Source organism: Tenrec ecaudatus, chromosome 14 (genome assembly GCF_050624435.1).
Source record: "Tenrec ecaudatus isolate mTenEca1 chromosome 14, mTenEca1.hap1, whole genome shotgun sequence".
NCBI lineage: Eukaryota > Metazoa > Chordata > Mammalia > Afrosoricida > Tenrecidae > Tenrec > Tenrec ecaudatus.
The window spans coordinates 37,655,799-37,672,574 of NC_134543.1; the positions used below are offsets into that span (position 1 = coordinate 37,655,799).

Genomic DNA, 16,776 nt, shown 5'->3' on the forward strand with positions numbered 1-16,776 from the left:
TTTATACATTTGTTACCATCATCATTCTCAAAAATATTTGTTTTCTACTTGAGCCCTTAGTATCAGCTCATTTTTCCTATCTCCCCACACCCTCTCCCTCATGAACCTTTGATAATTTATAAATTATTTTTTCATGTCTTACACTTATCGATGTCTTCCTTCACCCACTTTTCTGTTGTCCATCCCCCAGGGAGGGGGTTATATGTAGATTTTTCTGATCAGTTCCCCCTTTCCACCTCACCTTCCCTGTTCCCTCCTGGTATCACTTCTCTTATTATTGGTCCTGAGGGATTTTTCTGTCCCAGATTCCCTGTGTTTCCAGTTCCTATCTGTACCAGTGTACATCCTCTGTTCTAGCCGGATTTTTAAGGTAGAATTGGTATCATGATAGTGGAGGTGGGGTGGGGGAGGAAGCATACAACTCGAGGAAAGTTGTGTTTCATCAGTGCTCCACTGCACCCTGACTGGCTCGTTTCCTCCCTGCGACTCTTCTGTAAGGTGATGTCCAGTTGCGTATAGATGGGCTTTGGATCCTTTCTCCACACTCCCCCTCATTCACAATGATTCGATTTTTTGTTCTTTGATGCCTGATACCTGATTTGATCAACACCTCCTGGTCACACAGGCTAGTGTGCTTGTTCCATGTGGGCTTTGTTGCTTCTGAGCTAGGTGGCCGCTTGTTTATCTTCAAGTCTTTAAGACCCCAGATGGTATATCTTTTGATAGCTGGGCACCATCAGCTTTCTTCACTGCATTTACTTATGCACCCACTTTGTCTTCAGCGATCATATCAGGAAGGTGAGCATCATAGAATGCCAGCTTAATAGAACAAAGTGTTCTTGCATTGAGGCAGTATTGAGTGGAGGCCCAATGTCCATCTGCTACCTTAATACTAAGCCTATAAATATATGCACATAGATCTATTTCCACATAATCATATCAAACATATTTACATATGTACATGCCTGTATTAGACTTCTATAAGTTCCCTTTGGCTCCTAGTTCTTTCCTCTATTTTCTTTTACTTTCCTCTTGTCCCACCATCATGCTCAGCCTTCACTTGTGTTTCAGTAATTCCTCTCGGTTACATTGTCCTTGATCAAGTCCTATAAGGCCTCTTATATCCTCTTTGCCACCCATTTTGGATCACTTGTTGTTCTCTTCTCCCTAGTTTATTAACACCCACTTCCTGCATGTGAAAGTTGGGCATTTAATAAGGAAGACCAAAGAAACATTGATACATTCGAATTTGGTGTTCCTGGTGAAGAATTACTGAGCAACTAAGTGCAAAGTGGGCAGAAGGTGGCAAAAATTGTAATCAGATGGCAATTTCTATCTGTTTTTCTTTACTTTTGCTTTTCTTCTTGGGAGCAAAAAAAGAAAGTGGAGGAGAATCTTTGAGTGACACACATGGTTAAGCTTGCCCTTTAGCTGTAAGGTTGGTGATTTTAACCTGCTCAGAGGTGCTTTGGAAGACAAGCTTGGTAATCCGCTTCCTGAAGTTAACAGCCTTGAAAAGCCACACAGAAGATCTATTCTGCACGCTGCTGCTGTGAGTAGGCAACTAACACAGACAGCAGTCTTTCAATTTGGGTATTAAAATAGTTAAGTGCAGAGTGAAGGGCTGAAGGTATCTGAAATGTTAAGGAGGGCAACTTTAAAGTGGTGAAACAAGGTCTTTAATCTGGATAAGAAGTATGGAATAGGTAGAAGGAAGTCATTATAGGTTTCAGAGATTGCCATAAAAAAGTTGGAGAAGTGTTCGCTTCGGCAGCACATATACTAAAAAAATAGTTGGAGAAATGTGATTGCACAACTATTTTCAATATTTTTAAATTAATGATTTGGAATGGTCAACTGAATTTTATAATTTAATAGCACAGAAACGAATCTGGCTCAGTAAAACCTAGGAAACAATATCCCCCTAAATAGTGCTTTGAGATATTTACTAAGCAAAAATATGTTCTGTGACTTTGAGGTCACTTAATTATGGTCATTTTCCAAACCACCTCCCTCCAAACCCTGGGTCAGTTACTCAGAGCCAATGTGTGTTCTGTTGTTCTCGGAGCACCAGAACTGTTACAAAATGCTTATGGCTTACCCAAACCTGTGGACCTCTTATCGAGTGCTGCTTGGTGACCAAATCTTATCACCGTCTTTATTAAAAAACCCAAAGACATAAGCTCAAAAAATTACTAAACTGTATGATTTGTGAATTATATGTCAATAAAATGGTTAAACACTTAAAAATAACAAAAACATTGGAGAAATAAAATTAAAATAATGTGTAATGATATATTGGAACGACGTAAAAAATGACAGGTGGAAAAATAGACTCCATCGTTTACACAGATACATGATGTTAGGCACACTGCCTTGTTTCGGAGGCTCAATATCCTCGGACCAGCATGGGAGATGATTAAACTAACCTCACAGATCTGCCGGGGCCACGGAGCACCCAGCAACCCTCCTACACTCAACATCCTCTCCGCTCCTCTCTTCTTTTGCTAGCAGGGACAAGAGAAGAGACAAGGGAAAGATGTTAGACTTTATAACAGCAGCTGCTTTGGGAAGACCTTTACCGACTGGGTCCAAGAGAATTATAAAAGATGTAACGGATGTGCAAAAGTACAGTTGAGATAAATGTTTAACTCTGTGTGAGTGTGCGTGAGACAGAGGGCAAGAGAAAGAATATTAAAAAGTCATGAGATATTGCTGAAATTAAAACAATATACTTCAAACATGAAAGAAGACAGAAGATTCTTCTATTCCTTCTACTAAGGGAAGAATTGTTGCTAGTACTTTGTATAACTAGATAACAGGCAAACAGCTTGACTACCTGGAGCTAATAGCAGTTGGCTGACTGGTATGCAATCTGAAGACCTGCAGGTCACCATGTAAATTTCAAGGGCATCTGCATGTAGTCTACGAATAGAGAGATGATGTCATTGCGAGTCAAAATTAGAAAGTAAAACTGAGAAATATAAAGGCTGAGAAAAGAGGAGGAAGATACAGCTGCCTCCTAAGTATAAAAGTTGGATCTCCTGTCTTCTACTTATACTCATTCCTTAGATTGCTTCATCCCCTCTCACGGTTTAAAATACTCTCATACGTGCTGATAACTTCCATACCATGGGGCTATCTTTACCCATGACCATTCCTTTAAACTCCAAACTAATATGTTCAATTGTCTGTTCAATATTTCTAATAGTTCTTGACTTCTACTCCCTGATCTTTCCCATGTGGGGAAAAATTTTTATCCTTATAATTTCTCAGGTCAAAACCTTGGAATTCTTCTTGACTTTTGCTTATATGGTGTTTCAGTTTATCAGCAAATCCTGTTGGCTCTACTTGCTAATAATAGCCAGGATTGTATTATTTTTCATGCTCTCCACTGCTGCTACTCGCATCTTACTCACGGCCATTGACTGGATAACAACTCATAGAAGACAGGGTAGAGCTTCCTCTGTGGGTTTGCGAGACTGTGACTCTTCATGGGAGTAGAGAGCTCCGTCTTTCTGCAGCGGGTTGTTTTGAACTGCTGACCTTGCTCTTCGCAGCCCAGTACATAATCACTATGCAACCAGGGCATCCACCGCTTACCAAAGTCCCTTCTATACTCTGTTCCACAGAGACGCTAGACTAAAGATGCTAAGTTTAAGATGTTATATTATCCCTTACTTAAAATGCCATTTTAAATGACCCATCTTCTGGTTACGTCTCTATTAGCATCTCCTTTTTTTTCCCCCCTTGCCTACTATACTTCTGCCACATTCACCTCCGTGCTGCTGTTCATGCTTGACTAGCTTTTCCATTTGCTGCTCCCTCTGCCTAGAAAACACGTCTTCCCATGTGCCATATATCTGCAGCATCTTCCAATTTACATTCAGATGTAAACCTTATCAGTGAGCCATCATTTCTATAATAGAAGACTATCACTTAGATTTAGACAGGAAAATGGAAACAATGTAGAGAGACCCGAAATCTTCACAACTGGACCAATAGATAACAGCATGAAAAACAAAGAAAAGTTTGAAGCTGTCAGGGATTTTATATTGTTTGGGTCCACAATCAACACTCACAAAAGCAGCAGTCAAGAAATCAAATAATGAGAGTCGGGGAAGGAGGTGGGGTTGGAGAAATAAACTGATGTATTGCTTTGGGCAAACTTATTGCCCAAGATGTCTTTAAAGTGTTAAAGAACAAAGATATCACTTTGAGGACTTAGGTGCGTCTGACTTAAGCCAGTACTTTCGATTGCCTCACATGCATGTGACAACTGGACAATGAATAAGGAAGACTGAAAAAGAAGTGATACATTTGAATTATGTGTTGGGGAAGAATTCTGAAAGCATAGTGGAATGTGGGAAAAGCAAACAAATCTGTCTTGAAGGAAGTACCACCAGAATGCCCCTGGGAAGTGAGGTTGGTGAGACTGCCTCACATGGACAGGTTATCAGGAGGCCAGCTCCGGGAAAAGGATGCCATGCTCTTAAGAGACTTGTGGGACCCCAAGGTTAGGGTCTTTACCCTGCTGGTCTGGAACTGAACCTGCCCCGTGTTAAAACAATCAACTCTTTATGATCAAAGGGCAGCATTTACTCAAAGACAAAGTTCAAAGGGTTAGGAAAGGAGGAGGAATGGAAACAAGAAACAAAGGGAGGAAGCAGGTGACGTGATGGTACACTGGAGGTTTGTAATGATGCAGCCGTTGAGTCAGAATGTTAATGAACGGTTTAATGCAAAACTATCACCTGCTCTGTAAATGTCCACCTGAAGCACAATAAAGAGTGTGAAAACAATGATGATCCTGTCTGGTAAAGGGAAGGCCCATGAAAAAGAGATGGATTGACAGTGGCTGCAACAAAGGGCTCACACATAGCAGCAGTTGTGAGGATGGTACCGGACGGAGTTGTGTTTGTTCTCTTGAACGCAGAGTCAGAGCTGATAAGAGGGCCTCTAAGAACAATAATCTCTTAAGTATTTCAAATAGTAGCGGGAGGTTTATTATAGAGTTGGTTATAAATGTGAGGAGGGACTGAAAGAACACAAGGAGAAAGGTGTGCTCCCAAAGGTGAGTAACTAGAAAGCGACTCTTATCCACTGGGCAATCCAGGTACAGTGATTTTGCTTTGAGAAGTTTGACACTTGTACCTTCTTCTCATCTTCTAATAACATGTAAATTCATTGTGACAGTGCAATATAACAGAAGTCCAGTTTCACCTTGCAGCCCCAGTAGTGTACTCTTTGCTACTGAGTTAATTCTGATTCATAGCAACAATATAGGACAGAGTAGTACTGCTCCCCAGTAGGACTGGGGAGCAGCCAGCCAGATTTTCCTACAGGAGCAGCTGGTAGGTTTGAACAGCTCACCTTGTGGTCAGAAATTCAATGCTTATCCCACAGTGCCATCAGGACTCCTTAGTGGCACAGGGACAATATCAAAGGGCTGATGTGGAATGTTTGAAAAGACATTATCAGGCGTATACCACTGCCATTCTTTATTATCTTACTCTTTAAAAATTTTCTTTGTACCACTTATCATTGTTTATTTATGGAATATCCCATCATTGGGGTATAAGTTCTCATAGAGACAACAATTTGTTGTTTGTGCTTGCTGCCATGTCCCCAGTAGTCACGAGTGTCTAATGTAGTGCAACAGAGTGGTGGTGGTGGGAAAGGAGCTCCCCCATGGAGAAGAGTGTTTTATCACTGGTATTGCGGAGAACTGCCAGTCATGGTGACAATAAAAAGCAGTCTTTTAGTTAGTTTTATTATTTTTTTTAATTCTCTACAGATAGTGTACCTATCCCCTTACATGAGGATACAGTGTTAATACAATCCCTTCTCTGTTTCTATGGAAGAAACTGACTTCTGGTTAGCTTTCTAGCTCTATTCCTGGAAATCTGATGGAAGGCATATGTGAGCTGTTTCTGTTGCCAGGCTGTCCCGCCAGTTGTGCTCCACAGTGAACTACTGCCTGGTCCACCGCTCGTCTTCATTTGTTGATATGTCTCAGCCCACTGTTGAAACCAGTGTCGATCCAACTCATTGAGGGCTTTTACTTCTTCTTTGCTGGCCCTCTTCTCTACCAAGCATGACGGCCTTCTCCAAAGACTGGCCCCTCTTCCTAACTAGTGCAAAATATGTGTGATGAAGCCTCCCCATCCTCACTTCTAAAGTTCATTCTGGCTGTATTTTTTTCCAAGACGGATTTGTTTATTCTTTGGACAGTGTACAGTATATTCAATATTCTCTACCAATACCTTAATTCAACTCTCTCAACCTTATTCACAGTCCAGCTTTTGCACGTATATGAGAAGATTGAAAATATCATGGCTTGTTATTTTAAAATAATTTCCTTATCCTTAACAGACTTGTGAAGTCACAAAATTACTAGGCAAGTTTTAAATTTACTATGCGTACATATCTTGTATAGCATTCTTTTGGTCACCTAAAGCCACTGTCCTGTCTACTAATACCAGATTGGCTATATATGGCACTATACATTCCAAATAAAATTAGATGCAATACTTAAGGGGAGACTTACCATCACTGGCTTCATTGGAGCTGTGTCACCATAATAGACTAAGGTAAATTACTCTTAACCTCTCTGAAAAGAAATGGAATGCAATCTATTTATTTATTTTGGCTACTGTCTTCGGGGTGTGTTTCAAAGGATCTCCAGCTTCAAGGAGAGACATTCTGCTTTAATGATGTCTTCTACCATGTCCACAGTATAACGTCTGACCTAGATGCAGCTGATAAACATTTGTCTGCTAAGTGAAATTTTGGGGCCACACAGAGCTAGAAGAATAGCTAAGTTTGGATGGAAGAATATCAAGCTATAGGAAACCTGAGATTTTAAATTTTAGAAATATTATTCCTTATGAAATTAGCAAGAACAGCAGGCCAGAGAAAGTAGAAGGGAGCCATACAGATGCCTAGTCAATGACTCTGCGAGGATAATCAAATCCGTCAGGGTAAGGAACTAGGAATATAAAGTCTTCCTTAGATTCCAAGGTGTACCCTAGCTCTGTTCTCAAAACATTTCTTTTCCTTGTCACCAGTGAAGTGTTCATCTAATTCAGAGTGAACAGTAGGTTAAAAATACTAGAAATGTCCAAAAAAATACTAGAAATGTCCCCTGGGAATTAGAACAATATTCCAGGATGATAAAAGTATTGCAGAGAATAGATGTAAGCAATATAGTTTAAACAAAGTTTCCTAACAATTTGGTAGGATGAAAGGCTCTTGCTCATTTTATTTAGTTTTCCCAAACAACCTATGAACTCACTTAGGTATACAAAGCACATGAATAAAAGACAAGTAAGAATGACTTGAAGCGTGGTGAAGAAATCAGACAGTGCCTGGCTATGAGAAAAAATAATGTCTGTCTTAAAACAAGAAGTCATATAAATGAGATGTTAGTTAAGTCCACTTGGAAGTAGCACACCAGCCCGTGTGATTCAAATATAATAATAAAATCCAAGATGAGTGAATTGCATTAGCGCTTACATTCTGCACACTGGTTTTCAGAAGAATACGGATGACAGCGAAAACCCAGAATCTACTTGTTGATTCCCATGTAAATCAAACCTCCACTGAACTCCCTCAGACCATTGATGTGTGATGGGAAGTGCACACACTGGAAAGTGGTTACACAGATATAATCAGGTCAACTAACGCATAATCACCCTCCACCCCATCTTTAATTTGTTCTCGTATCTATTATTTTTTGCTTTCTCTTGGATTGAGGTTTTTCTATGTTTAAATTTGTAGTCATATAAAGATAGTAACTAGAGTAATAGTTCCTCAGAATTATGACAGGGGTGGTGGGTGGGTAACGGAGAGCTAATAATAATAAAAGATAAGGAGTGAAGAAAATTTTCTAAAATTTATAGTAGTGATGATTGTACAACTCTTTTAGGCATATTTAAACGACTGAATTGTATGGCATGTGAATTATATGCCAAGAAAACTGTTGAGAAATAAAATATAAATAATCTGTAAAAATAAATAAAATGATTACCTGTTTAAAAAAGAATGGCTTGTGGTTTAATGAGTTTAACAGAAATTTATTACTGAAGCTAAATACAGTGCCCATTGGTCCTAGAACTATTAAGTCATAACCATGTAAGCATGTTGAAAGAACGTTTGCTTTGGATCAAAAGGTAGTTTTAAGACATGACTGATGCACATATATTGGGAAGCAAGCAAATCTGGAATGCCGAATTTTCTCCCATTAGAAAAACAAGAGATTGGGTGGAGAGCAAAAGTTTTGAGAATGATGAGGGCAATGAATGTACAAATGTGCTTTACACAATTGATGTGTGTATGGATCGAGATGGGTGGTGTATGAGTCCCTAATAAAATGATTTAAAAAAAGAAAAAAGAAAAACAAGAGAAAATGTTCTACTTTTTTTCTCGGGGGGCAGGGTTCTTTTCCTTTCCAGCGAAACAACTTATAAAGGCCATAAAGACTTTTGAAAATTTCCATTTTCTAAACTTCCAAAATTAAATATCACAGTTATGAATAACTCATTTTAGAATAAAATTAGAGATTAATAAAATAAATAAATTTGGTTACTTTTTCCTCTACTGTTAAAGGAGTAACTTTTTAAAACTCTGAACTGTTTTGGCTATGGTAAAAGGTTTTGATTTTAGCAGGTTCATTTTTCAATATTTCCAGTTCAAACTTAGGGCCTATGATTGATGTTTTGTATGGTGTAAGTTAAGCTCTTTTGAGAGTTCTCAGAAAAAGAGCGACTGATTCCTCTGCCAAAATCAGGCTCGAAATGACATTGTGAGACATTCTGAATGTGACTTAGCATGCCCCTAAAGACGCTCTATTTAAAGGAAAATGCTGGTCATTGACCCTCCCTGGTCATTAAGTCAGCTGGACATTTAGCAAGAAGAAGGGGTTGCCATGGCGCCATGCTTCACTGAGTCACTCTTTCACAAAAGCAGCACATCATCACAGCGGCAGGGCAGGCCCCTTCAAAGTCTTCACAGTACTGAGTTTGTGTCTTTAAATATCTATAGCTGGTAGACAACTTTTTAAAAATGTGTTCCCAGAGTGAGAATATATTGGCTGTAATATTTCATTCTAATATATGGATTTCGTAATTCGCAGTTTCGTTCTTCCTTCCTCTCATGTATCTGAACTATCCTAATGCCAATCTAGTATTCCTTATTAAAGGAACACGACCCATTGGCAAGTTCTAATTCATGTGTTCTATTTATAACACAGAGCAGATGTTAGAAATACTTTATCTGAAACCACCCACACCACTCCCCGCCCCCCGCCTTTTTTTTTTTTTTTTTTTACCTCATTCCCTGTTGACATGACTGCAACCACTGGAAATTTATTAACTTCAACCTCTGTGACACCTACAGTTGCCAGGAGACCAATCTCTGAGGGGCCCATGTGGGTTCCTTTGGCCAATACGCATTCCCCTCTTTTAATGTCGTGGCCGATGGGTCTGAAAGTCAAAGCAGAAGCATAAGTGGTGTGAGAGGGAGCGGCGTTTTCTCAACTCCGAGGGGAACTGAGTGGCAGAGAAGAACGCTCACACAGAGAAAAAGGGGACGAGACAGGCAAGGGCAGGAGAAAGGAACGAAAGATTCTAAGAACTCTACGCTTCGTGTATGTTTAAAACAAAATTGCACAATGGGAGACAAAAAGTTACTTAGAATTTCAAAATTATTTTGCAAATGGTTTTGTACAACATTATAGTTAAAAACGACAAACTTTCTTTGATATAAGGTAAGAATTTACATTAACATGGTTAGTGGTGTTCATAAGAAGTCTATAGCTGAATTGCACTGTGTGAAGAGAGTAACACAAATGAGGCTGCAGTGTTCAATTTCCGTTTGGATCCCTTAGGTTGGTCTTGTTCCGTGGTAACAGCGATTTAGAGGCACAGTCACCTTAGTCTGCCACCACTGGGATGGAAGAAGTGTAACTTTGTTACAAAATATATTTCATTGTAAGAATAATCCTTTAAAGTATATGCACTATTAATGGTAGGGCAGTAGACTAGTTTTAGTATATAAAGAGAACCAGATTATTTCATTATTACTGGTAATCAGTGAAAAGGCTACCAGCTAATTGTGTGCATATTGAATTCTGGGGTTATTTGTATGATAGCAAACTCTGGCTTATCTAAGACGGTAGGTTGGATCATTCAGGCTTATCTAGAAGGAGAGTTGGACAGTTCTGGATTATCTATGGGTCTATGGGTCGGGTGAGCTTTAGATCATGCACCCTCATGGATCTGCCTTCTTCACATGCTGGTCTTGAATATTCCATTGGCCTTTAGAATGCTCATTAAAAAGTGAGTAGGACAGACAGAGGATGTAGAATTCAGAAAATTCATTTCATTGTTTGTTAATAGCCCTGAAAGTAACAGTTAATTCATGACATTATAGATTTAAAAACAGTCATATGCTCCTGTGTTGTCTATACATTCTGTATGTTATGAATGTACCTGATATCTTGTCCTGGCCGAGCTTGCACCAGAATTCGTACTTCAAGTTCTTCAGTGCCCTATAATGAGATAATGTCATGTAATTTTAAACAGAACTAATGATCATAGAATTAATCTATTCACATGTTTATCATCAGATAGGCCCAGAATATATTAAACTATAGAGAAAATAAAAACTATTTGCTAAACCTTTGAAAACATGATAGACTCCTACCTCAGGTTCCTAAAAGATAAGGCAGCTTTGTGCCAAAAATTTAATCAAGCATCATCTTGTTCACCTTTTAAATGTAGCAATAAACCTTACTTTGTAAGTAGCATTCGCAAGGGGGAAATGCACCCACATACACACACAACCACCAAAAAAGTTTTAGGAAAAATTCCATTATCCTTCAGTTCAATTTTTCCATGAACTTTTCATGCACGTGTGTGCGTGTATGGTGGCGTAGTAGGTTATACATTGGGCTGCTAACCACAAGTTCAGCAGTTCTAAATTAACAGCATCGCTGCAGGAAAAAGATGAGACATTCTACTCCCTTAGAGTTACAGTCTTGGAAACCCCATTAGGCAGTTCTACCCGGTCCTCTAGGGTGGCTATGAGTTGGAATTGACTCGATGGCAGTGAGCCTGAATTTTAATATACTTATATAAAATAAAAGGTCTTTAGTTTATGGAAAATACATACAAGAAAAACCAGCATGAATTAAAAGAAATTTATACCAAAATAAGCTTACACTATCTTGTTATAACATGACTGATCAGGATCCAGTTTGGCACCAAGATGGATAAGACATGAGTTTGAAAAGAGCCCCTATAAAGCCAACTTTATGAAATTAAAGCAAGAACAAACATTAAATTTATGGTAAAGTTTGGGTGAAGGGATGGTGATATCAATGCTTAATTAGCAAGGTTATGGGGACAATGCACTGAAGAAATCAGCAATTTTCAAATGGAAATTTGCTTTAAGAACGCATCAGATGATATTGAGGATGAAGCCCAAAGAGGCAGACCATGCACATTGATTTTCACGGAAAAATATAATTTTTTTCATGCCTAAATTGATTGACGGCATGGAACAATAACTAGTACCATAAACAATTCAATTGGCTAAGCTTATACAATTCTGATTGAAAAAATGAAAGTTGTATTTTTCTTTTTTGTTGTTTTGTAAATAAATAAATAAATAACATATTCTTTTTTTTGAAAGTTGTGTTTTTCATTGTTGCTACATCACACACTGACAGGCTCGTCTCCTCCTCAAGGCCCTTCTGTAAGGGGATATCCAGTGGCCTACAAATGAGCTTTGGGTCTCTACTCCACATTTCCCCACTTTGTTCACGGTGGTAAGCTTTTTTGTTCTGATGTTGCTAGATACCTGATCCCTTTGACACCTCGTGTTCGCACAGGCTGGTGTGCTTCCTTCCACGTGGATTTTGTTGCTTCTGAACTAGATGGCTGCTTATTTACCTTCAACGATGAAAAATACAACTTTCCTCTAGTTCCTAAATGCTTCTTCCCCCCACACCCTCTTTTATGATTCCAATTCTACCTTGCAAGTCTGGCTAGGCCAGAGGATGTACACTGGTACAGATAGGAACTGGAAACACGGGGAACCCAGGGCGGATGATCCTTTCAGGACCAGTGGTGTGAATGGCAATACTGGGATGGTAGAGGGAGGATGGGTTGGAAACGGGGAACTGATTACAAGGATCCACATGTGACCTCCTCCCTGGGGGATGGACAACAGAAAAGTGGATGAAGGTAGACGTCGGACAGGGCAAGATATGACAAAATAATAATTTATAAATTATCAAGGGTTAATAAGGGAGGGGGGAAGTGGGGAGGGAGGGAAAATAATGAGGAGCTGATGCCAGGGGCTTAAGTCGAGAGCAAATGTTTTGAGAATGATGAGGGCAATGAATGTACAAATGTGCTTTACACATTGATGTATATATGGATTGTGATAAGAGTTGTATGAGACCCTAATGATTAAAAAAAAAGAAAATGATGATGGCAACAAATGTACAAATGTGCTTGGCATAATGGATGGATGTATGTATGGATTGTGATAAGAGTTGTATGACCCACCCCCCAATAAAATGTTTTTAAAAAAAGAAAAAGGAAAGTTTTACAAACTTTCCACTGGATGGTGTCAAAACCGTAATACCCAGATCAGCTGCAGACAAGGGCAGAGCTTTCAATGGAAAAAATTTGAAACCAAAGGAAACAAGATCCTCAAGCATTTTGGGGAAGAAAGTGTAAGAGATGAAATGCGGCTTTACCAGTTGCTCTGAAGACAAAGCACATCCAAGCAATGGCTACTGACTGGTCAAGAGCAAGTTCATGCCAACAGGTGATTTTTGTTCTTGATGGTCATAGAATTTTGCGGAAGACTAGCAAATGATAATATCTACTTAAATAGCAGGCTGTTTTGAGAATGTTAGTCAAAGCTTTAGCAGAAAAACACCTGAAAAGGTTTAATCAGAAAGTCCGTTACTCCACCTTCACTTTGCTCTGGCTCATTCCTTTCTTCAAACAAGAGCAATTTTGTGAGTTTCTATGGGAAATCATTAGGCACCTACCTTATAGCACCGATTTAGCTCCTGAATTCTTTTTTCTCTCTGAAAAAACCACCAAAGGGCACTACTTTTTCTTCAGTTAAAAATAATGTAAAGAAGACTGCTTTGAGAGGGCTACATTCCCTGAGCTCTTGAGAGACGGATCAAATCACTGCTATCACAGCTTACAAATGGGGCTTATGTTGGGAAATAACGTTTATATTTCTTATTTTCATTTTAATTCCATTTTCCCACAAACTGTTGAACATCCTTTTGTATATGGTTATCCTATGGATGAACATGGAGGCAACCTCTCTTTTATGCCTATGCATCATGGGCTTGGCACTAAGTCAAAGTTCTCAAATCACTCCAGAATTTTCAACGAAGGACTTATAGTTTGCCTAGAAGATTTCTGTAAATTAATGGTGATCATCAATTTGGCATTTATGGGCTGTGAATAATGTTGTGACTTTGGAACGGTGTCTTTTTATCTGGCAGAGCCTGTGGATGCATGTGTTCTGGATTTCAATGCTCTGGTGGTTTCTTCGATGCCAATAAATCTGTTTGGACAATTTTAACAGCAAACTATGTGATCTGCATTCCCAGGGGTTGAATTTTACATGCTCTACAAGTTGATTAAAAATTAAAATATCAGATGAAGGAAAGTAGCTGTATTTTAGCACAGCTGAATTTCACTTTATACTCAGCCCATGAGAATATGTTTATTTTCAATATCAATATTTTACATAGAAGATATAGTAAGCTTCTTTACAAATAAGTAAGACAGCCAGTCATTAAAACCTCAGTTGGAATGGTTCTACTTAGCAAGTGGGTGATACAATGTTTCAATAACTGCTTGGCGTTTCAGCAAGATGAAGATATGCTTAGCAACCAGATTTTCTTCACTTTTAGCTGTCAGAAGGGAAATGACACTCAACAGCTCATGACTTTTCTTCAGTAGTTTCCCGTAGAATCACAGAATGCCAGAACTAAAAACAAGTTTGGTTCAAATGCTTGATTTAATGCAATATTCAAGAACTGGTTCAAGTGTTCTTCGTTAAATTCTTCTCTGTCAAATTATGAATCCATTATAACTACTTACTTCACTTTATTCCAGACAAATTTCTCAACAGTTAATATCTTTGCTCTTTATCCTTAGGACAGTCTCCACTTGTTTGCACTTGATTTCTTAGGGGAAAATATGGTTTGAATCCTTCTATAGTGAAAGCGATGGTCATTAAAAACCAAAACCCTCATATTACAAAAGATCTCCAAGACTTAGGCTATTCCTTATTTATTGAAACCATAGTGTCAGGACCCCAACATAACCCCAAATACTGAATTAATCTCATAAAATGACAGAAAATGAGCTTGATTTAAATATTGCCAGAAAAACAACGGAGTGATAAGACCTGGTAATGACGTACATCATCTGATTCCCTGATAAGTTCGGTGTCTTCCACTTGGACGACTGCGTCAGCACCGCAGGGGATTGGAGCACCTGTTGTAACCCGCATGACTTGTCCCGGCATCACTGTTTGAGTTGGCTGGAACACAGACATGTAAGAGAGCTGATTTACTTTGCTACAGCAAAGAAACATCTGGAGGGGATGCTTTTAGAAAAAAACATTTTTAGAAAAAACCCCCAAAAACCTGTACAATGAAAGTCTTAGAATTTTACTCATTTTGGGACAAAGTAATATACCGTATATACTTGAGTATAAGCCGACCTGAATATCTACCGAAGCACCTAATTTTACCACAAAAACTGCATTAAAAATGTGCTGAAAAACTCGGCTTATACTTGAGTATCTACAGTAAGCTATCCTCAAACAGGTGTATTTACCACGTCAAATACGCTCTAATTAGATTAAAGCTGACTTTATAGTAATGGCTCTGAGATCTGTCCCCCACACCCAAGTGAGCCTTTAGAAGCGCTGCCACCACGCTTGTCTCTCATTTCAATAATATCTTTTTTTTTTTTTGCTATCTATACAGGGATTTGAGAAGCTGTAGGAAAAATTGAAAATGCATTTCTAAATGGCAATTTTGAAAAGAACACCTTGGTGATTTACTGCGTTTCTGATATTTGGTAAATGCTTTATTACTTAAACCTTTTGCTTTATTACCTAAATCTTTTGGTTAATAAAGGCAAAGCAGAAAAACCAATTTTTAGCATTGCTCTAAGATTTTTCAAAAGTGTATCAGCTCATTTTTCAACTAATAGTAAATGTCTAGCATATATAATTGATTTATAAATTACCCCAATATTTAGAATAAGTTAGATAAAAATGTTATGTCCACAATTTTCAGTGTCCAAACTTTTGGGTAGAGTAGGGTAAATATGCTCACCCTGTAAATTTCTCTCAGCATGGAGAAAATCTATTTCTTTAAGCTCCATCTGATTAGTTTGATCTAGTCTGAGAATAGTCACTTATCACAGGCTACAATTTAGTTCAAAATTGAAGAAAACAATGCTTCAGGTATTTCTAAAGAATATCCTAAAGCCATATTAATTATCCAATAAATATTTAAAATATATTTTAGAAATATTTCTGCTTCAGAAATCTTTACAAATTCTTAGGGAATGGCTAAATAAAATATTCTACACTTGAAATTAAATTAAAGTAAATCTGAAAATTTATTATTAGAGTATCCTGCAAAAATTTTTCTTCATAGTATTCTTGCTGCAAACAGTACCAAGAGCTAATGTATATTGGACCTTTGAGCTATGCTAGGCACAGTTATATTATATAGCCTAGAATAAAAACCTAAAAAGACAGGGATTTTGTTTCCGCCTGCTTGCCTCTCTAGATCATATCCTAAGTCTTTATTCTGGGCTATGTCCCCCGAAGTTGACTTCCTATGGGCAATAATAGCCAGCAAGTTCCCATCACTCAGCCTTTCTGATTCAGCCAATGGGAATGTTCAATAGAGGGCTAAAGGGTAGGAGAGAAAATAAGGAATTATATTCCCCTAGCTCTTTCCCTACTGGAGGTCAGTTTGGCCATGATAGAGTCGTCTTTACTTCTGAGGATACAACTCCCGGTGGGCAACCTTCCATACCTATGAATTCTTCTTCCATGTTCAGGTACTAGTTTCTCTCTCCCACCTCCCTCTGACCCAGAGGTGGTAATGAAGCCTCACTGTTGTTAGTACATTGTGCACATTTGTTTGTTGATTTTCTTAACTCTATTTGTATCTATGTCCTACACTTGTCTCTCTCTAAACACCAATTTCCTAGACATTCAGAAAGCAGCTGAGGCTGTCTACTCTGGTCAAGATGTATAGTCTTGGAAACGCTAAGGAGTCGTCGTACTGTCTTACGGCTGTATTACCCTAGAGCCTAGAGAAGAGCCCAGGACAGGGTCTGGCATAAAGCAGATATTAAATAAACATTTCTAGAATGAATAAATGTTCAATCTCTCGTTAACTTATTATAATGAGTACATGAAGTAGGTTCTATTATTAGTATGACCATTTTATCGGGTTAGAACTTAAAGGAATAACTTATTTACCCACTGAGCAGTAGCATTTGAACTTCAACTCAGGTATGTCTAACTCCAAAGACAAGATGCTTCACTATGTCATACTATCTTTAACACACCAGCCATTTATGCAGATAGTTTTACAATGAATTCCTTATAGAAGAGTGAAACTGGCTCAGACGATTCTCCATATGTAATCTTTTTTAGTTTACAACTCCAGTGCTGTCCTTGTTTTATTCC

General features: G+C 38.4%; 1 protein-coding gene across 10 annotated transcripts in view; it reads right to left on the minus strand.

The window, feature by feature from the left end:
- The window catches only part of GPHN (gephyrin), a 634,470-nt gene that overhangs the window by 84,037 nt on the left and 533,657 nt on the right, over positions 1-16,776 (minus strand). For 6 of the 10 annotated variants that reach the window (XM_075530855.1, XM_075530862.1, XM_075530858.1 and 3 more), the window contains 3 exons: positions 14,476-14,595; positions 10,494-10,552; positions 9,332-9,485 (listed from right to left, as the gene is read on the minus strand). In XM_075530855.1, the coding sequence (XP_075386970.1) occupies positions 9,332-9,485; positions 10,494-10,552; positions 14,476-14,595 (333 nt within the window). Of the gene's footprint in view, positions 1-9,331; positions 9,486-10,493; positions 10,553-14,460; positions 14,596-16,776 lie in introns of all 10 variants that reach the window. The other 4 variants (XM_075530856.1, XM_075530857.1, XM_075530853.1 and 1 more) reach the window with 1 other exon arrangement.